Source organism: Manis pentadactyla, chromosome 11 (genome assembly GCF_030020395.1).
Source record: "Manis pentadactyla isolate mManPen7 chromosome 11, mManPen7.hap1, whole genome shotgun sequence".
Lineage (NCBI taxonomy): Eukaryota > Metazoa > Chordata > Mammalia > Pholidota > Manidae > Manis > Manis pentadactyla.
The window spans coordinates 62755770-62778258 of NC_080029.1; the positions used below are offsets into that span (position 1 = coordinate 62755770).

At 45.2% G+C, this 22489-nt stretch overlaps 1 protein-coding gene across 1 annotated transcript; it reads right to left on the reverse strand.

Moving 5' to 3' along the window:
* Positions 1 to 35: 35 nt before the first annotated feature.
* PAX9 (paired box 9) lies at positions 36 to 21330 on the reverse strand. Its single transcript, XM_036881287.2, has 6 exons — positions 20949 to 21330; positions 19135 to 20216; positions 14884 to 15277; positions 13507 to 14133; positions 10427 to 10569; positions 36 to 1557 (listed from the first exon to the last, which is right to left on the reverse strand). The coding sequence occupies exons 3-6, from the start codon at positions 14885 to 14887 to the stop codon at positions 1303 to 1305; spliced, it is 1029 nt and encodes a 342-aa protein (XP_036737182.1). The 5' UTR covers positions 14888 to 15277; positions 19135 to 20216; positions 20949 to 21330; the 3' UTR covers positions 36 to 1302.
* Positions 21331 to 22489: the final 1159 nt, after the last annotated feature.

Here is a 22489-nt window from a genome sequence, read left to right on the forward strand (position 1 = left end):
CTGTGTCCTGTAACCCCAGAAATGAATAAAGGGAATTTTAAAAAAATTAAATAGTGTTTGTATTTCTAATACCACCACCAGTTTACCTACACATGAAACATGCTTCTGTACAACAATGTAAACTTCACAGCGAGCCATTTTTACATTCATTTAGAGAATTTTCCATTTTCTTTAAGTTACAACATAATTTTGGGCTGAGATTGCTGAACACACAGGTAAGCCAACAATAACAGTACAATTTAGTTTCACAGTGGTTTTCTTAACATAAAGTTCATTTTAAGTGTCTTTGCAAAGCATTTCACATTAAACTTAAGTTTCTAAGTGACTTCTTTCAGAGCTTTCTTGTTCAGGTATTTTCCACCCTCTTGTCTTTATATGCTTGGCATGTGTGTTGTTTGGGATACAAAATGGAAGGCTGGCTTGTTTTATCTGTTTTTTGAGTCCTCTGCTGTAGAAGAAGATGTCCTTCATAAGATGTTGAAGCCTTCACTGCACACACAAAATCTGGGGCAAGTCCAGGTCCCGGAGCCTAAGCCGCCCACCACCAAACAGAGACAAAGACATTGCCAGAAAGTCACCTTGCAAAAAGAAAGAAAAAAATAGATAGGGGTGGGAAGAAGGGGATAGCCCATGGAATGAAAACACAAATGCACCAGCCAGAGACCATATTTACAAACCAATAGAAAATATAAACATTGCTGGATTTGGAACCATGTCAAAACACCAGGAGGAGCTAAATTCAGATACCGCTTGTGTTACACATATATTTTCCAACAAAATAGGTCATCTCTTAAAAATAAAGGATCATCAAGTCAATTATTGATTGGTTTCCTAATGATGAATTAAGGCTTATTTGGTCATCTTATTTGATTAGAGGGTGTAGTATAACTTTTTTCTCTATGTATTTTCCTTTATTGATTTTGCAAAATCTCAACAATTGCACATTTCAAAAGTTCAGGTTGATTTAGAATAAATATACACATGTGGTTTTACCAAAGACTAGTTTTAAAAGTTCCTTAAGCCCTTTGAGGGGTGCAGGTTTCTTTGCTACGTTAAAACAGTGTGTGGGCAACACAAATGTCTCATTCAATCCTTAACATAGTTTTGTTTTTAAATCCTAAAGTCATGTCAGGTTTTCTGTGAAAGAGAAGTTATGGCAAGAAATATTTAAGTGTCATCTGCACAAAGGATGTGAGTCCATAAAGCCAGCTTTCAAGGCAGGAGGGTTGGCGGGCAGGAGGGTGGGATCTGAGACCAGGGAAGGAGGGGTGGGGGTGAAGCTGCTGCGGACAGAATTTCCCATCAGAGTGCGGAGGCTGTGACAGAGTGACTACCTTCTCTGGCTGCCTGCATTCCCTTGAATGCCAGCGACGCGGGAATGTCACAGTTGTGGGGGGACAGTGGGGTACCACTGGCATGTTGCCACCCATGTCCAGCAACATAGCCAGAAGGAGCTGCGCTGTAGGTCATGTAAGGCGACACTTGGGCCGGGGTAGGGTAAGGAGCCATGCTGGATGCTGACACGAAACTGCTTACAGCTGGGAGACCATTTGGTGCCTAAGAGGAATAGGAAACGAGAAGAGCTGAAAATAATCACATTTTAGGAGCTGACATTTCTTAGAAGCTTCATAATGTGAGTTCTGAATAGTAGTGACTCACAATATTCTGACTCTATTTTCTGATTTTTTAAAGACCTGACCTTAATTACATTCCAAATGCATTCACAGTCTTGCTCCTTAAACAAACTTAACACCAAAGGACACGACACTATTCTTCCCACAAAAGTTTTGAGGAGGCTACAACCAGAAAAATTCACAGTATTTACTTTTGTTGTTTGGAATTACATATAGGAAGGAAATGCAAGGTGAGGAAATTAAATACTCTCAGACTCTGTTTAGCTATCCATATGCCTTTGTCAGCCTTCCCTGTACCTCCGTTTTGTTTGGCTCTTGTTGAGGCATTTGGGACGGACCTGGCTGGTGTAGCTTTCCTTTCCAGTAAAGAAGGGCACAGAGTGTGGGCTGTCACTTAGAAACTCAAAATGAGCACGACCTTTGTTAAGTAAAATATGGGCTGCGTTTTAAAATGTCAAGTTGAAATGCACAAAGGACATGAAAAATCAGGCAGTTTGTCTTATAAGGATTTTTAAATGAAAATTGGGGGTATTTTTTTCCAGAGCTATTTTATCAAAAAGGAAACAATCAGAATATACAGAACTGCATATGGGTGGTTTTGAAATTGGGAAATTTGCTCGCAAAGTTTGGGGACCCTGTGATGTGAACTTTTAAAATCCACATGAATTTAAATGTAAAATCTTAGTTTGCAAACAAAATGCAAGCAGCTCTGGCAGGCAAGTCTGCCCCAAAACCAGTGTTCTTGCAGCATCCAATAAATTGTTGTTCTTATCATTACTATTAACAATACCCAAAACACCCTGATTTGTAATCCTGATTCTGGCATGAACACCCGTCATCTTTCTTCAAGTAACTTAATTTTTCCCCTCAACTTCTACATGATTTAGAAATAAAGAGTAAATCCTGTTTCCTGGTAGTGATGTGAATGAATTAACATATCAGCATATATCCTAGTGAAAGTATAATGTAAAAACTAGAATTAGTAGTAGTAAAACCAACTTAATCCTTAGAGGTAAGAACAACAGCATTTGTTAATTAGATACTTTTTCCAATTCAGTAGCAACCTGGAAATTGTTTTCTAATTTAATTCATTTGGTTATTATTTTTACCTCCACATTTATGAGAATACAATGGTGGGATCCCAACAACAAATTTCTCAATTTAGAGAAATACGTGAAGTAGAATATACACTGGTATGATTTAACACAGCTCATGGATTTCTGAAAAAATAAGAATTAAGTAATGGGATTAACTTTGTGTCCTTGATATGTAAGAACATACAAACATACACCTTGTGTTCTGTTTATCAAAGTGCCTGTTCTTTGAAAAATGGGGAAGGGGGAAGGGGGAAGGAAACAGATTTCTTGAGTGTGTCCTATGTCCCAGGCGCCAAGAAATAGCCAATGTATTTTATGGAATAATGATGACTGATGAATTGTAGCTCATTACAAGCTAGGGCTTATAATAATTACAATATATAATGAGTACAGCACAATGTTCAATTGAAATTAAAATGTAGTACCAGAGTACCAAAAGGTGATCCTGCATTTATTTAATGAAGAACCACTGCATATCAGTATTAAATATAAAGGATATCTTATCTCTTTTTTATATGCAATAATGTAGATTAAATAATGTAGATTACCCTATGTCAATTGGCAAGTCAATGGCTAGGTGTTAAAAGAAGTTATCACCCCTATCTGACAAAGGGTCCTCTGTAGCAAATCTTTTAATTGCCCTGGACAATTAAAAGATGGACACAATTCAAACTAGAGCATCTTTTTAGATAACATCTGGTAAAAGATTCTTTCTTCTGCTAGAACTCTGTTCTCATTGTTAGATCCTCATTCAGTTTCCTAACTTCTAAAAAAAAAAGAAATTCCCCCCTTTTCTGAGAATGGTTCAGAAGAGACACACATTAAGGCTCTCAGCAAATGAGTATGAAAATTGCTATCAAATTGCAGAAGAAATTTAGCATTGCATGGAGATTATAATTATGATTATGTTTATTTAGGATTTTCCCAATAACCTATAAGAAATTAGTTTTGGAAGGAATTGTTCCAATTCAGCTATGGAAAGGTGTCCTCATCTGTATTTGGCCTCTTCTTTTCTAGGTAAATTAATATTTTATACTATTGATGCTAATGTGCACCAAGAATCATAAAAGAAGAATGTTAAGAATAAAATGTTAAGGTTAAAATTACTTTAAAAATAATGAAAACCTTTGCTCATTTCACAGGTACATAAGGTTAGAATATTCAATATTATGCATGACAGGAAAAATGTTCTAGTTATCAGAAAGAATGTGTGGGTGAATTCTATTTTTTATCCCAGCTAAGTTTTTCCTGCCCATTCTTTTTTCTTTGTATTTTTTTCTATTATCCAAAATTACAGTTCCCTCTGAAATACTTGCTTTATCCTTTCCCTTCACCCCATTGCCCTTGGAACCATTGCTCCCTCATGTGCCCCCTTTATCTGGGACTCTTCAGCTATTCTGTTGCAATGTCTGCAATCCCCTCACATGGACCCATTTCTTTTTTGCCCAGAAACGTCCCCCCTCAGAAACTAAGCCGGACTGGTCTCTCATCTTAGATAATGCTCCTGGGATTTAGAGGGAGGCAGACATTGGATTTAGGCCTGTGTTGCCTTCAAGAGCCTTACTTATTTCATGACTACATTTATTTGTCAAGTGTGAAAACCACACTAGTATTTTTTCCCCGCATTTGTCCAATATCTCATACTTAAGGCACTATACTTGCTTATATGGTATTATTACTATTAGTTTTAGATGTTTCAAAGTTCTCTAAAATCCACAATATATGTATAGAGTCGCATTAGTGCTGTCGTCCCCTCTGTATTGCAGAAAGGAAGGATAGGAAGGGAAGCTCAGAGAGGTTTGTTTGGTCCTTTCATCTTGCAGGAAGACGCGAGGGGAGGATAAGGTGCTTGCTTAAAAAAACAAAACCTTTAAATAGTATAACAATAGCTCTTGCTTAACCTCAGGTTAAATTATGACCTAGAGTTTGGGTGAAAAAATTTGTCTTAATTTCCCTTTTTTACTTTTAAAGTTCAGATTTAGAAATTTTTAATAAGTGGCATAAGCAAGATGAGAGACTAAACATGTTTTAAAATTACCTGCCACCTTTACTATTCATTCATTCTAGTGACTCAGTAAGCACATCAATTTTTCTCACTATTAATTCTGAAACATGATGTTGGTAAAAGACATAAATCTCCACTGGGTAGAGTAATTGTTATTTATGAAGCAGTCACCGAAGGAGTAAAATTTTCCATCTCAAAGGAAAACAACTACAAGTAGCATTAGTGTTTGTTTATTCTTTCCAGTAAAAAAGTACATGACTTGAACTTCCCAAATCTGTTTAATGTTTTCAGTGAAGGGCATGTAATTAATCTGAAAAGCTAGTTAGGCTGAGTAGAGACTACCAAATGTACATCATAAATATGGTTGGGCAAACATGCTAAATTGCTCTATTTAATTGGATTGTAAATATGATTTATAAATCAACCAACATATGGAATCCCCAGAGAAGAGTAAACAAATTTTCCAAATGAAACCCTAGCAATGGGCATGTAATGGAAATCTCATTTTTGAAAATGACTTTACCTAAAGATTCCATAAATAAGACCTCAATCCATCACCCTGTTTTCATGTGAATCTTCCATGAAAGCCATGAGAATCCTTTCCTCCAAAGAACTTTACAAGGGTCCTCCCTGAGGCAAACTATTGTCTGTCTAATTTTGAGGATTAGATTTGCTAATACAAAGTAAAATAGACCAAATTGCATACCCTGGATAAAGTAAGTTACTTATTTTGTTGGAAATTTTTAGAAAAAGAAAGCTTTTATCCCCCGACATTAAAGGAAATTGTCCCAAAAAAATACATAACCTGTAACATAGTCTAGCTAAGGTTATCACAAGAATAAGTGAAATCATGTATTTTTATTTTACTTGTTCTAAAATGTTAGATATACAGATTTGCAAGTTTTTTTAAATTCAGGTTTTAAATGAGTATGTTGAAAAGTTGTATTGACAGAGAGCGAGATTATAAACAGTCTGAGGACAGGAACTTGCCTTAATCATTTCATAGCCCCACAAAAGAGGGCACATCATGGGCATTTCATAATTATATGTATGCTTAAGTTAATGCAGGCTTTTGAAAGCAAAAGATGTGATACTCTTGCTTAAAAAAGACGCACAACTAGGCACCCTTAATCACTGAACAAGCATTACCCTTTAGGTAAGCAAATGTATAAAGCTGTTGAAAAAAGTAATTGAAAAGTATAACCTAGCCATTTCATTATTTGGTTTATGGTCATTACATTTATTCTCCAACCCAACCCCCAAGAAAATGGAAATGCATTAGTACCTAAATGCTTGTGACCAAGAAATAATTTAGTATGACAAATATCTGACAATTAGAGGTTGTAAACTAGTTCACAAATTCTGGAAATTGTCTTCTCAACATTCTCTCTCTTGGAGAAAATGCAAGTAACAGTGCCAAATCCTCTACCCACAACCTTTCATCCTCTCATCAGTTCTACCTGGTCCTCCTCTTATGGTAAAATGAGTTTACCTTGGCTTTATAATAAAGTAGATTTAGCCCCAAATAGAGAAGTACTTCACCTAGAATTTCAATCTCGGTATCATAACCAAGAAAAAGGTTCAGATCTGAAAATAAACAAGAATTTCTCTCTCTTTTTTTTGGTAAAATAACTTTTCTGTCATTCTACCCTTTTAATTCATTCTGCAATGAACTAGTAAAACAAATCTGATAAAATGACAGTTGTAAATATGATTTCAACATTCATCCAAAAGGATCTTAATTTTGTTTATTTATGTTGCAGATCTAAATGTGTCTAGGTAATGGTAAGCTGCTATTTAAATTTTTTTCTAAATTTTATTTTTCCAAAAACATAATTATTTATAATCATTAATTTTGCTTTAAGACACTAATAATTAAATGTCGACCAGGTCAAAGAATGTTTTTCATAATAAATAACATGATGAATTTCAAGAACTCTCTATTAGTATTTGCCTACAACTGCATTCTCTACAAAATTATAAATTACTTAACACAGAATTAACTTTATTTGATATGATGAAAAATCCAGTGCAGTTTCATTTATAGTTTCATGAGAACAGTATGTCTGCAAGGACAGCCAGTATTTAAAATAATGCACTAGATAATTATATTCAGGATTCTGAATACAGTATATCAATGAATGCTTCATAAGAATTTCAGATTAATTTATGTCCCAAATTCAACCATTTTCACTACTTGTTTAACTCTGAGCTTTTTCTTAAATTCAAGTATTTATAGACTATTCTCCATTTCTGACATCTAAATTTGTAGCTAATGTTATATTAAACTTGCTGTCTGAGTTAACATACACTACCCAAAAATGAAGATACTCAAAGCTTATAAATCTACTTTTCAGATTACCCTAGGGAACCATATATGCAAGTTTTTTTTTCTGTGAAAGTATGCCTAATTGCAAAAAAGTTTTCAAAAATCGTACAACTATTTATAAACTCTTTAAATAAACTGAAGCATTAATTCACTAGGTACAATGTAAAGGGTAGATATATCCCAACCTCATGTTCCTCCATGGGGTTTTTTGCCATGCAATTGCATTCAGTCAAGGATTTATGCTTTCAACAGAAGAGAACTAGTCATTAGGAACCAGAGAGCATTGTTGCCATCAGAATTAGATGAGAGTAAAGATTTTTAGCCACATATTAAATGTAGGTGAAAAAAGCCAAAATAAATATGTACTCTTTTTCTTCTATCCCCAGAGGTAGACAATAGGACCTCTGCATGGCACTATAAAATATCCTTGGCAGTGTAATATTAATGTGTAAGACAAGTTTGAATATTCTAAACTAGCATTTTAAAAACAAAAGATAGGTGTGCGTATAGCTGAAATGTGCATAAGGTTCTAATTACTAGCGTTCAGGCATCTTTCTTTGCAGTTTAAGCTGAAAATAGAAACTCTAGTTTACGGTAATCAATAGTACCTACAATCAATTATCAATTCAGCCCCTTTGGTAATTTTACAGATGTCTTCTGGAAAAAGATTATGCTTGAAATCCTATGATTCTGAATTCTCAACTTCCTCCTTTGTGTACTAAAATGAAGCTGAGATCATATAATATTGAACTATTTAATAAGCATAAATGCCCTGAAAGTATAATATGCAAGAAAAATTTGACATTTTTTGGCAAACACTTTATAATTTTGTTCATAATAACTTCCCTTTGAATATTGGTAAGAGAAATGTGTATATATATATATATATATATACATATATATATATACACACACACACAAACACACCCTACCTTTGTATGTTTATGAGCAAGTATTTAAATTTTTAATATATATATATATACATATATATATATATATATATATATGTATATATATATAATTTTACCCTCAAGGAAATCAAAGTCTAAATTCCAAAGTTGCTCACAAAATGGCACGGCCTAAGTTTATGTGCCTAATTAGCACACCTTCATCGTTAAGCACTATTCTGATAATTATAATAGAATAACCACTGATTTAATTGTGCTTAGAAACTTGAAGTTTTGAAAATTTACATCATTTTAATTACCTTACTATATGGCAATGTAGAAGGTCAACACATTGCAATTACGAACTTTGCAAATTTAAGTTTAATATATTTTTTGGTTCTAGAAAAATATTTAACTTGTTCTCTTGAGTATTTAGAACAATACTTATCCAGCCACTTATTTCTTTAATTTGCTTGCTTTTATAAATCTGACAATTTGGTAATTAAATATTAGTGTATAAAGTGTATATATTTTTAATGTTCAGAATATATAGAGTAAATTATTTGAAACTGCTCTATTTTTATTTTAAATTTATCGGTTTTGTTTTGAAGTGTTGGTATAAATTAAGTACTTCTAAACAAGTTCAAATGCTAGACCTATAATTCAAGAAGTAAAAATTAAAATAATCAAAGATTTTTTATTATGATGCTGCTTTATATATAAACTGGGTTCATCACCTGTATGTGGGAATTAGAAACTATTTTTCAACTCTATACTTCATGATGGTATTCCAAGAAATGATGACTTAATAAAAACTACTGAGCACCTATTGAATTCTTGCTACTATGCTAGGTGCTTTGTATACACTCCCTCTATTGTTTGTAACAAAATGCCTTGAAATTTTTTGACTATGAGCTCCCTAAATAAAGTATATCCTCACAAACACACACACACACACAAGTTGTTTGTTTTTAAAAGTCAATCTCTAACTGCCATTTATAACCACAGGTAAAATTCAATGAATGCTTACTATGTGCCATATGGTTGCACTAACTCACTGAATCTTTCAACCAACATCTCTTGAGGTTAGGATTATTATTTTGCTGTTTTACAGATGAAGAAATGGAGGCTCTAGGAAGTTAAATAACTTGCTTAAATGGTGGTGGTACCAGAAGATAGGGGCTCCTAACTATTATTGTACATAATGCTTCTTCTTTACAAATTAGGGCCCTTTTTATAAAAGAAAATGACAACCTTTCTTATAATTGCTCATTGGCATTCTTTACTATAGATACCAATTCAGGAAAGGGCCTCTTTCCTTGCTATTTTCTGTGACATTTTCTTGAGACTGTTACTAATGTGTATCTGACTCTGTTTCAACAAAATAATGGAAAGAAGAGTAAGTGGAAATAGTGTTCGTTAGAGAAAATAACGATTAGGATTTTTCCCCAAGTAAATAAAAGTAATTTCACCTAAAAAGCTGATTTGAACCGATAAAACTTTGGAAGGTTTAATAATTCAAAATAATAAAACGGAAACTGGATATTTTGAGGCTTTGGAATTGGAGTTTCGTAAGAAACAATCAGCAAACTCACCCAGGTATACTCTAAGAAACTTCCATTCGTTTAAGGTCCAGTTTTGTTTTGTTTTGTTTTTGCATTTTGTTTTGGTTTTTGAGAGCTTTGGACTCCTGACTCCAGCGTGATGAAGAATTTAGACTCAAAACTCGTGGGCTTTTTTATTGCTGTAATTGCTTATTTTTTCTCAGGAAAAAGCAAAACAAAACAAAACACGGGTGTTTTAAATTTTCTTTCGGAGAGTCGGGGGAGGGACAGAGAGCAAGAAAAACGGTGCACCGCCAGTCCGTATAATTTGAGGTTTTCTCACTAACCTCCCCGGGGAGATTACGACGTGACCTTTCATCGGGGAATGGTAACTTTATTAAGTTTATCTGGTTGCCTTCTTCTGATTACCGCAGGACAAGCCACACTTGCTCATTTTCGGGGAGCCACGTTCGGCAAACTCCGAGCGTGATGACTCCGCAGCCCGCCGGCCTCCAGGGCCGCACCCTCGGGCGTGCGCTTCGCGGACGTGGAAGCCGCTCGCGCAGCGCTGCTCCGGGAACCCCAGGCCGCTGCCCGGCCTCTCCGCTCCCGAAGCCCTGCCTTGGGTAGCTCTAGTCCCCGCGGCGCAGCGCAAAGGTTTCAGGCGCGGCCTCTCCGCCCCTCCAGGGGCCAGCCAGCCTGGAGGCGCTTCCAGGGCCGCGGCTCCGGGAGCCGTCGCCCCTGGCCCGTGTTCCCTGGCGAGGGGTCGCCGCCTCCGTCCCGCCCCCGTCAACCGGGATCTGGAGAGCGGCGGCGACGTGTAGCCGGTCTGGGCTGCCCCTTGGTGGAAGCTCAGAAAGGGACTAGTGTCCTCATCGCCCAAACGCCCGCTGCCCTGCTGCCCACCCGACGGGGCCCTCACCTCCTCACCTGACCGTACTTGGCTTCTTGCTCCAGGGCTCCCTTCTCCAGCCCGTTCACCGCGTGCGGGCCGGCGGCAGGGAAGTTGTTGCGGCCCAGGCTGCTCCACTCCTCCACCTTGGGGCTGTGGTAGGGGGAGCTCTCGCTCACTCCTGGGGAGAAGAAGACCCGCTGGAGGTCCAACCCGAGCGCCCCCTCCTGAGACACGACCCGAACCCGCGACCTGTGAGCACAAGGGCTCCGACCTCGTCGGCCCCCTGCCCTCAGCCTCCCGGGGCGCCGGGCCCAGGCGCGGCCTTTCCGGCTTCCAGCCCAGACCCCGGGTGAAATTTGCTCGCCCCAGAGTAGGCCTCTCTCAGCTCTCTTACCCACGCCTGCGGGAAGGTTTTCATTTTTTATTTTTCTTTTTCAGCCTGCATTTGATTTCTCCCCTCCTCGCTCCCCCAAGGGAAACGAGTGGAAGGAACCTGAGTTTTCCCAAATCGAGGAAAGAACCCGTGAAGTTGGATGCCCTGTTCATCCCAATCCTGACCCAGGGTCGTCTGGGAGTTGACAAAAATCCTGCATTGGTGAGGACTGAAAAGGGAGAGGGGAGCGTCCTGGCCTAATGGAGCCTGTGCTGGTGCTCAAAGACATCCAGTTAAGTGTTCACTGCACTGTGGGGACCTAGTACTTCTGTCAATAGATGGAGCAAAAGTCCTTTGCAAACAAGTAACTAAATGATCACAGCACACATGCAAAATGTACATCCATAGGTTTCTGCCTTGTGTGTTCATAATTTAATGTGTGACTACCCTTAATGCTCTATGTCTACATGTTAAATATGTGAGGTTTTGTGCATGATTCAAAAAATAAATATGACAGTTACCACTGTAAATACCTCCAGTGTTGGTAGTGAGGTATAGAGAGATGGGGTTTTTTTAGTGAAATAAAAAGGTTAAGAAAATGAAAGTAGAATTAAGTGTGCTAAAAAAGGTGTAAAGCCATAGTTACCTTTATGTTCTTAATAGAGTTGCAAAGAAAATTATAGGGTGTAAACTGATTACCACAATACCTAGGAGTGTGCATATGGAATCACTGGCATCTTTAAGTGACCAAGTGCAATTTTAAAGAGAAGATATTTAAAGAGTTTGAGCAATGTATTTTTGTCTTTGGGACCTATGGGTGGAGGACCAATGTTTTACAAAGCCTCTACAACTTGATTATAAATACTTCCATCTGACCGTGCTTCTTAGGGGCAGTCATTTTGTAGAACTGTTCATTTATAGAAATAAACATTTTATAGTCACAGATTTGTCAGAAAACAGGTCGTTTAAATCTGGCATCCAGAATCGACATCTAGAATGAAGAGTTGCTTCTCTCCATATAATCCAATACTTTTCCAACTGACATTTGGTCTGATTGTAGAATCCCTAGAGAAGAAAAGTTTTCTTTTCAACTCTTGTCAGTCTTTTTTCACTATTCCTCTCCCTCTCCAAAGAATTAGATTGTGTTCCAATTTGCACCAGGAAACCGTTTTTGGCCCAGAACTGCCAGTCTCTGCCTTTTCAGTCAGAAGGCAATCGGTGGGCACAATCCTCAAGTTATCTTAAGAAATTGAGATCCCCCTACGAGCCCCCATTTCTGCTGATCTCACACTTTCCCATGAACAGGGGCTTCCTTTAAATGTCAGTGAGGTCAGTTTATCCTATAAATCAAGGGCAAACTCTCTCCAACTAAAGCTCCAACCAGCTCCATATAAGACAAAACTGAGCTTTTAAAAGGATCTTGTAAACTCACAGTCAGAAAACAAGAAGATGAGAAATCAGTGCTCTGCTTTAATTACTTGAAAAGATAATTGTGCCAATGTGGTGGCAACCCAGAAACGCAGGAAATAATTAAAGGCACTATCCCTCCCCCCTTTTCCATTTATTTTTTCCTCTGCACTTTTTTAAACTTTTGCTGGAGAAATTAAGAAAGTAGGCTCTTTATCTCTGCATTATTTCTGTGTCCAGGAATTTAGATCTGATTTTCTTTTCTCCTCTAGAAAGAAGTTAACACCGGTTTGTTTGTGTTGTGTTGTGTTGTTATAATACACAGTAAAAGAAAACAAACTCAGGTCTCCTGCGGAAGCCAGACTGAGCAGAAGGGTTCGGAGAATCGTTCTTAGCAAGCAGAAAAGACTCTCATGACACAGCAAGGTCAAGGGTGAGAAAGGAAAGGAACAATGGGGTGACACCACTGAAAATGTGCAATGACTAGATGTCTACTCGAATTCCCGGGGACAGGGAGACCCTAAAGGGAAGCGGCAGGCGGAATGGCAAAGAAGAGAGGACAACATGAAATCGTCATGCATTTGACTCCCTCAAAGAGGTGGTTAGTACCACTTCCTAAGATACGTATAGTGAAGTCTGTTATGGTAAAGGGGGAAGAGGGAGGGGAAAAAGAGGGAGAGAGAAATAAAGCAGAAAATTAGTCCCAGAATGAGCAACGGGAATTAGTCCCAGTAACATGCAAGTTACTAGTAGTAACTTCGGGACCTCCGTTTCCGAGGAAAATGAAGTGAAGCATAAGAATGAAACCAATTAGGTGACATTTGAACTTCCTGCCTGAGCAAATTTGACCTGATTGCCAGAATCCAAAAAGAATACTGCAATTTCCATAGGGTGCCCGACTCCTCACGGCCGCATCTGATGCCCAAACTAGTTGCTCGCAGCAGTGTCTGCAGCCGGCAGCCCCACGCCTGCCTGGGCCTCCCGGGCTGCTCCCCAAGTCCGGCCGGGGCCGCGCTCTCCAAGTGAGCAAGCCGGTCTGAGGCTGCTGCGGCGCGAGAGGCGGGGGAGGGTGGAAAATGCGAACCATGTGTTGGGGGTGGGGGAATGTTATGGGTCTGGTAGTTTGAGATGAGGCAGGAGACTGTGTGTGGCAAGAAAACGGAGGGCACGAATTTCAAGTTAATGAGATCAGGACACTCCCTGGAAGGACTCTTTAGTTTCCAAAGGACAAAGCCTCAGGTGGTAGGATAGATTCGAGAACCGGAGACCACAAAGACCCCAGCGCGGGTGTGGAGGGGGCTCTGGACGTCCACACATCCCTCCCTGAGCCCTTACCTTGATCGGTGATGGAGCGAATGCCCAGGATGTCGGTGACGGAGTGGGAGGAGGGCCAGGTGCGGGGCATGGCAACAGAGCCGGGGATGGCTGGCACCCCGGGCGGCGTGGGCACCTTAGCCGCGGCAGCCGTGATGGGGCTGGGGTATGAGTAGATGTGGTTATAGGGCAGCGCCGGCTGCGGTGCAGGCTGGTGCTGCTTGTATGAGTCGTAATGGCCCTGTTGGGCCAAGTTCCCGATTTTGTTGCGTAGGATGCGACTGATAGAGCTCACCGAGGGCACATTGTACTTGTCACATACGCCGTCCGCCAGCAGGCGGTCCCGGATCTCCCAGGCAAAGATGCCGGGGTCCCTCTGCTTGTAGGTCCGGATGTGCTTCACCACGGTGGGAGTAGTGACCCGGGGCTTGCTGCCCCCGATGGCTCCTGGCAAGATCGAGCCTGTCTCGTTGTAGCGCGCTAGAATCTTGCTGACGCAGCCGTGCGAGACCCGTAGCTGGCGGCTGATGTCACACGGTCTGATGCCCAGTTGGGCCAGTTCCACGATACGAAGCCGGATGGCGTTGGGCAGCGGCCTCCCGTTCACGAATACTCCTCCCAGCTGGTTCACCTCCCCAAAGGCTGGCTCTGCAAAGGGGACAGGGCGCGCGGGAACGCGCACCCGCAGTTTGGAACAGTCGCTTGACACTCGGCCTCCGCGAGTGTCAGGGGAAGGTTGGCTACAAACCACCCAGGACTAAGGACCCAGCTTTCCCCAGCCATAAGATCGCTAGCCTTGCCGAACCGCTAAAACTACCGCTGTCGAATCCGAGCCCCTTCTCTTATTATGGTGCTGCCTGAGGCCGCTACAAACAAATAAAATGGTAAAAGGAAGGGCTGCTCCGAGAGTTCAAATGTCTCCGAAACAGGCTAGGAAATCCGGCATGACGCCTGCAAGCGGCTCCTTCTCGCCAGCTCCACGCAAAAGTTCTTGGGCTCTTCCCCCTTGATCCCCAGAGCCCCGCGTGGGGACTTGCGCAATTTGACAAGTTCTAGGGGAAACTAGGTATTTTTCTGTTTCGTTTGTGTGTCTGCGTGTAGATGAAACAAAACCTGGCCCGCCACTGGGACTGCAGGGCTTGCTTGATGCTACCTCTCCCTTCTCTTAAAATCAGAAAATGGCATCGCCAGCAGCCCAGTAGCCAGTGTTTCAGACTGAACTGCTGTATGCCGATGACCCTTGGCGTGTTCCTACAACTTGTAGGAACGCGAGCAAAGTCAATAAGGAGAGTATGAGCGCTCAGTGGTGCGCGCCCTTGCTCTCCCTCCCTCCCTCGCTCGCTCGCTCGCTCCCTCCCTCCCTTCCCAGCTCTGACAGCGTCCCCCGCCGCCACTCACCCATTGCTCCGAGCAGTACACCAACCGGGCCCCAGTTCCGCACTCCCAGAAAGAAACTTTTCGCACCGCTTCAGTGGCCAGGCCTGTCGCTGCCCCGGGTCGCCGGTGCCTCGGCTTCTCCCCTGGAGGAGGCGGCGAGAGTGCAAAAGGAAGGAGTAAAAGGAAGTCTGTGCCCTGATGAAAGAGGCTTGAGTTCTGCATTTCAATCTAAGCAGCAACGTGGGCTGGCCTGAGCTGGGCCGGGCGGCTCCGTCTATCACTCACTAGGGACACGCCCCCAAAGAGGAGGGTCCGAGGGCAAGCTGCGTGGTGATTGGTGCTTTCCGCTGAGCGACAACGCAGTCCGGGAAAGTCCTTCCGCTGTCTCTTTCAAGATTGATCCGCACCTGGGTGACTAAATACAATGAAAATGGGTGTTTGACACCTTCCCAGAGGCAGCGCAAACAGACAGCAGAATCAGGCTGATAAAAATGCTGAATAAGCAAAAGGAAGCCTTTGGTCGTAATATGAGGGACTCGAAGGGGGAAAGGACTAAAAAGATCTGTTTGCGATAGAAAGACGTCTCAGAATTAAAGTTAAAACTCTAGGTGGAAAGTGGGCGCCACCGACAATGGGGGGTGGGGAGTTCTCAGAATAGCCTGTCACACAGGCCTCCAGGGGCTGTCAGAGGAACGCTGTTCCGGGCCGATCTTACCTCACTCCACCCTCCGTCAGACGACAAGAGCGCAGAACAGGTATGAGAAGGTAGGCCTGCCCGAGAGGCAAGGAGGTTTAGGGGAGACGGAGCCACAGGTGGAGGACCCTGTTACCTCCGGATGGAGATTCTTCCCCCTGCCCCACGACTAGCTTCCCACAGCAGTTTCTTGTTGTGTTCATCTAGGAGCGTGGAGCCAAACGTTAGCCACGCAGGCTCCAGGTAGTGACCGCGCGGTGTGCAAAGAACATAACCACACATGGCTAATGCGAGTGCAAAGCCAGCGTCGACTGACTGCCTGTGCATGGGCACCGCTCAGCCACGGTGCAGGTCTGCCGGTCCTCCGTGCTAATGTTTGCCGGTTTCCCCTTACCAATGAACCACTGCAAAGGGGTTTTGTTTAAATATGAAAGACACTTGGTCCCAAGGTGAACGCCGATACAAGTAATACCCGCATCTTCCGTTTAGTTATCAGAGGCCTTGCGTTTCAGCCTACTTCTGATTTTTCACTTTCGTTCACTCTTACCTGTAATTTAAAATATACAATACTTTTCTTGGTGGCCAGTTATTCACATTTTGAGTATTGGTTAGTGGAAAATGCTAATCAAAATAAAAAACAAGATAGATAGGGAACATTTTTAATGAATTTGGGAGTTTGTACTGTTTCAGGTCAATGACACCGCTACTGCTATTTGACAGTCATAACGCTCTTTCTTGTGCATACAGGATTCGAACTGATTCTCCCACAGTCCTGAAGGAAGTGTGTGGTTCCGTCTACACACAGGGAAGATAACTGGGTCAGTAAGTGACAAGAACCCAAGAAAAACTAATGATCAGCTGTGCATTTTTGAACGACCAGCAATCTCCAGATCCTCACGCTTCTCTGGTGGGGGCGCACTCTAAGCTCAAATTACAGGTATGAAGGATTTGAAAGGTAAAGGAAAGATTACTTCAAACACCTTTAATTATTTACAGTTGGGTTCTTGTGAAAATTCTCGTAACCAGAAATCTTTGAACTTGTCTTTTTGGTTTGTTTCAATTGCTTAAAGTCTCGAAGTTTGACTTAATAGTGATTTCACCCTGGTCTGACCCCTAATACCTGTTATGTTGCACCTCCTGACGCTTTACAACGCGGAGGTCCTTTAGAAATCCAAGACTTTAAAAGCAGCAGCTCCTTCTTGGAGCTGGGGTGCATATTGAGACTGCTATCTGAGGGGAGCTCACGACTTTGCCTTAGGCTAGTGCGGAAGAATGAGCATGCTGAGCATTTTCATCAAGAATTCCAGACCCCTCCCCCAAAAGACACCGTGAGCGGCGACCTCTGCGCAAATTCTGCTGGACTGCTTCCAGCGAGTGCTTCTCAGACCCTGCCGGCTGCGATGTCGGTAAAAGGCTGTTCCGCCTTGGGGCTGATAAGACCCGGTGTCCCGATGCGCTCTGTGAGGGCTGTAACTTCTACAGCACCAGCCCGAAGTGATCCAGAGACTCGTAATGTTTAAAGTTTTGGCTAGGTGGACATAATATACAACTCCCTGTCTTTCGCTCCCAGCTCCTTCCTCTGACCCCTATCTCCCACGGTTTCAAAGAGGTCCGCTGCTAGCTCTCCATTTCCACCTGCTGAACTTGGCCTTTGCGGTGCATCCCCCGCTGAGCTTCCCTAGGATCCCAGCAGGCCCTCAATCACGCCGGTGTGCGCGGATGTTCTGCTCTCTCATCTCACCGCGTTCCCAAGAGCAAACGAAGAATCTTCGGTGTTTTGGGACAGTAAGTATGCACGGAAATCTGAGGCTGAGGCTCCCCGGGCAAGAGGAGTGAAGCTTTAGGGCACAGATAGAGGCACAGGATCCTAGAGGAAGGGGCTGGTGCTGAACTCTCCCGGGACTCACACTGAGTGCTGTGACCAGGTAGCCGGCGACCTGATGAGCCCCAGCGAGAGGCAGTGACCTGAAGGAGGGAATGACGGAAATGGGGAAGCGTGGTGGGGTGGAAATTAAGGGCCAATAAGCCTCGACGGTGAGTGTAAAGGGATGCAGGACTTGGAGAAAGAATAAGGGTCAGCTGGGGTCAGCGCCCCCTGGTTACTGCCGGCTCTAGATCTGGGAGATCACCCAGAGATCGGAAGAATTTCGACTACAAGAAATTTAAGACCAAAACCAAAACACAACCAACCATTAAGGCCTGCAGCTGACACAGGCCGGGGAAAAGCCGAAAACCCTTCACAGGGCGCTGTCAAGGCCTCCTCTGAGGGGCGACCCGTTCTCTGGGTAAATATTTACTCAGTGGGAGACTGGAAGCTGGCCGGGAGGGACGCTGTGAAGGAGGGGGCTACACGGGGTGGAGAGAATTCGTTCACTCAGCACTGGCGGGGACAGACAGGTACACCGGCCGAGGGGTGCCAAGGCCGGAGACTCTAGAGGCGGCTCGGTTCGGGCACGCGCCTCGCGAAACTTTAGCCCGCAGCGCGTCTCTTTGCCTGGACTCTTGCCCTGCCCCTGCGGGCCCAAGCCAGATGCTGCTGTACAGTCTTCATAAATCTGTCAGCGGTCCCAGCGCCGCTGGCGATCACCTGTGGCGCCCTCCTCCCGGCTCTGTAGTGCGATCTGAGGAGAGAGGCCGAGGAGGAACTGCAGTCCAGCGCTTTCCGAGGCCGCCTTCGAGCGGCCTGGAGACCGTGCCCGGGTCTGCAGAGGTTGGACTCCAGTGCTACAGGCCACGCAGGGAGCGATGAGCCGCCCCCAGCTCTCCAACCCTGACCGACGCCCCTAGCTGCTCCGTGGGACGCCTGCTTCCCGGGATCTGCAGATCGGCGGCGACTGCAGATACGGGGATAAAGCGAGAGAGGGAGCATGTGCAAGCGTGGGAGAGGGGTTCTGCTGTTCTCATTTGCTTTTGTGAAGAGCATAGTTTGCAGAGGAGACTAGTAAGGAGCAGATTCTTCCAGCTTGCCCCCCTGCCGAGAACAGACAGCATCTCTGGTGAGGCCCAGGCGACGATGGCCGCCTTTCGCTCTATTCGGGCAGTCCAGGAATGGAGAGCAGCTAGGAGCCTGAGCTCCGGAACGGGTTTCCAGAGCACAGTGACTTCTTCCAGCCATCCTTGGGGTAAAATGATAGGGGCAGGATCTCGTATTCGGTTTCCCCACCGGAGCACCTCTTTCGGGGCAAGCGAAGGATGGCGCGCGGCGTAGAGAGAAAAAGGGGCCGGACATCTCCAGTCACCGCCAGACTGCGCTGCCAACGCCGGGGCTGCGGGTTCCAACCCCGATTGGCGCATTGCTTTGTCCGGGACTTAGAGACCCGCAGGGTCAGCCGCAGCTCCCACGCCCACTCGACCTTCCTGCGACTGCTGCGGCACGTGGCAGCCGGAAGCGCACCCCGTGCCCAAGGCGAAGGAGGGTCCACCCGGAGCTGCGGGCCTGGACGGATCTGCCAGTGGGGCCGCGGGCGGGGGCGGAGGCGGCGGCTAGAGGAAAGAGCCCTAGGCTGAGGGCGGGACAGCGGCGGCCCTCAGTCCCAGCCAGGCCCCGCGGGTAGGAGGAGGAGCGCCCACACACTGACCTGCAGGCCTACACTTAGCCTGGCTGCGGACGCCACGCGACGCACCAACCCAAGTAGAGGCCGCAGGGGCCCGCAGGAGGAGCCCAGAAGCTTCTTCCAGAGTTGCCAGGACTTCCCCGCGGCCTCTCCGCCTTTCCGCCGACGCTGCTCCCAATTCCAGACCGTTTCCCCAGAGGGCAGCCGGCGGCGGGGAGTGGTGGAAGGAAGGTGGAGGGTGGGCAGAGTGCGGAAATCTCCCTGCAGGCGGTGGGATAGCCCCCCAGGGCTGCGAGCGCTCCTCGCCCGCTTTTTCCAAGCGAGGGCAGGGAGGGGCCTGTTCCCTCCTGAAACCCGCTTTTAATTCTTCGCCTGCCTGTTACCGATCACCCGGGGTTGGTTTTTCTGTTTGCTCACTCCTTCTGTTACAATAAAAACAATCGACATTTCTTTCCAGTTTCCCCATATTAGCGTCATTCGGTAATTGTTCTCCACCCGCTCCCCCCAGCGTTGAAAGAGAACGGGATTGCTGGTACCCTGGCGTTGGAAGTCTTCCGAGTATATAAGCAAATCTTCCCTAAAGACTTTAAAGTAAAAATAAATAACGGCCCGGGAAATTGCCATGACCCTAACATCACTTTCTGAATGCAAATTACACCCATTTTTCAGTTTTCAACAACGGAATTGCTTTCAGAAGGAAGGCGCGGAACCCCATGTGATATGATTACATTTGTTAATTAAATCCTCAAATGAAAGAGAACACATTTTTTTGCAAGGGGAAAAACTTATGGCTGTGGTGCGACAAGTATGATTAAAGACTGGATCTCGGCTCGGGGTAGGGCCAGCAAGGATCGCGGCGAGAAGGCTCGGCTGAGTTTCTAGCCAGAGAAACGGGGACTTCCTGGGTCAAGCATCTGTAGAAGCCGCACTGCTCGGTGACGAGAGGAGGACACCGTCTGCGGTCACTCTACAGCTTGAGCTGCGGCGGCCAAGAGAATTGCAGCTGCGTGTGGGAAAAGCAGGATTTCTGGATTCTTACAGACCCTGAAGGGTCCGTGCGAGGGCAGCGGGCTATCTCCTTAAGAAGACAGTTGGCCAGAGGTTGCCTGGAAAAGACAAACGCAAACCAGGCGGTGCCTCTAAACCTTGATTTTTCAGGCAAATGCAGAGCTCTTCGGGCCCCCACCGTGGTCCAGGTTATGTGGAATGCTGCTTTATTGCTAGGCTGGTGCTGCCTGCAGGCTTCGAGGAGGCAGAATCAACCTGTGGGCCAGGGTCCTGGTGCGAAGCTCGGGCATTCCTCCCATTTTAGTGATATAGAGTGGCAGGGGCTCGCTCACATCGCGGTGCCCTCGGACTGCTGGTGGCACGGTGCCCTGGCGAATCGCCCAGACCCGCGCCACCCCGCGAATACTCACACCCCGGCAATGCTCGGAGGGGGCTGCTCGGCTCAAATGAGATCGAGGCACAAGATTTCCAACCTGTCTCTTTTTTTCCTACTAATTCCACCACCAATCAGCTCTGCTCTGCCCGCAAAAGCGGAGACTCATGCTGCACTATTCTCTCTATCCGTCCAAGAACAGGAACCGGTAGCTGGGAGCAGTGAGTCGGGGTCAGACTCATGAAAAATTTCCCGTGGTCTTAAAGTCTTTGCTACCTCTTTCGCTGCCAGGTCAACCTGTCATAGCGCCACCTACAGGTACCACATTTGGTCGCGGTCCCGAGGTCCCAATTTTTGCCAAGGTTGGGAAAGGTCTTTGAACATCCACAGAACTTTTATTTCCCCTTATCATTTCCTCTCCACCCTCAACTCTCCACTGAGCTCCCAGTTCCCGTACCTTTCTCCACCATGCTTCAAGCAAACCCCAACATCACTCTTCACGATTCGCCGAAAACCCATCCTCCACGCGCTGCCTGGCTGGATACTTTCGCGATCCCCAGGCGCTCCTCAAGGACTGGGCGATAAGCTGTCCCTGAGCTGGTGCGGGAAAGCCTGAAACCACAAAGAGGCTCCGCGGGGAAGGGGAATGATGGGCTACCCTTTTCCAGCTCACTCTACCATTTCCCGAGGGCTCACACGTCCGAGCGCTCACAATGACCATATAAAGGTGGTATTATTATCTTTCCAGTTTCACAACAGATTAAACAGACATATTAAGAGCACACAACGCACATTAAAGATCACACGGTGAATTAAATAGACTGGGGTGCGAACCCCACCGTGCCGTGCCCCCCCCCCGCAGTGCTGTTGTTCTTCCTATTTCCCTGTTCTGCAGGAATGACTGTAGCTGAAGCACTAAATGAAGGCCCCTTACCGCAGGTGCCTGCGCGGAGAGTGGACATCCCCGCCCCCATCACTTCGGGGATTAACCCCCCGCCCCCTAGGGCCGCTGAGAACCTGAGGCCAAGAGCGCCTGCACTCTACTCCTCCTCTGGGCCACTCCACGCGGAGGTCCGCTGACAGGTGAGGGTTCCAGCTGCTTGCCCTGTACCTTCCTGGCCCAGGCTATCCCGGGGCGCGGGTGGCAGCGACTGTGGGGGGAGGGGTCCGCAGCGTCTCCCCGGAGTGCACCGCAGCCAAATTGCAGAGAAAATCACGGCGAGGACTGGAAGGAAGAGTCGGGAATGACCCGCTTTTCGCTGGGATTTGTTGCCGGATGCTGAGACGTGCCCATCTGGCTCCCTGTGCACTGTGCCCATCTGGCTCCCTGTGCACTCTCAGAGTATTAACCGACAGGCAGAGAAACCCACCTTTGTTTTCCTTGGGGATTCATTCTAGTGTGTGCCTGTGGGTGTTTCTTTTTAAGACCACTATAGTGGGGACAAACCAGAGGAGCTGTGCTGCAATAAAATTAGAACCCGTAATTAACACAGCAAGCAGGGCCCAAGAAGCTCCGAAATACACGTGGTACCTAACCACTCTCCCTCCCTGCAGTTCCGAATACAGTTACGTTTTCCTCGCTCTGGGGTTCTTCTTAGCGTCTGGCTCAACTCTTTTCGTTACCTGTATATAGAGGAGAAATGAACCATCTCATTTAAAAAACAATAATTATAAGGGAATTTCAGCGCACCCTTCGAAAGGTGGTAGCCAGGAGAAGGGAAACCCCCGAGGTTGTTACTAGGGCAGTGGTCACTTTTACTGATTTGGGAAAATGCTCTCTAGCTGTAGCTGGATCTAGCTGTGGCCGGAACGGCATTCATTCTGTCTTTGCTCCTTGAGGGGGCGCTTCCCAGTCCTGGCCGAGGACCTGGATTGCGAAATCTCAAGCTGGAGTTTTCATGTTTGAGATAGCAGCTACGATCTACATCAGAATCTGGCCGCCCAGTCTTAGCTGAAGTAGCCAGAGCTCTGCAGACCGGGAGGAGTCTGACCGTATTC

What these genes read in the sequence shown, in the direction of transcription:
- PAX9 (XM_036881287.2), bottom strand. An exon ending in TCGCTCCATCACCGATCAAG is followed by an intron (nt 10,570 to 13,506) that starts GTAAGGGCTCAG and finishes TCTTCTCCCCAG; the next exon opens with GAGTGAGCGAGAGCTCCCCC. An exon ending in AAGAAGCCAAGTACGGTCAG is followed by an intron (nt 1,558 to 10,426) that starts GTGAGGAGGTGA and finishes TATTCCTCTTAG; the next exon opens with GCACCAAATGGTCTCCCAGC.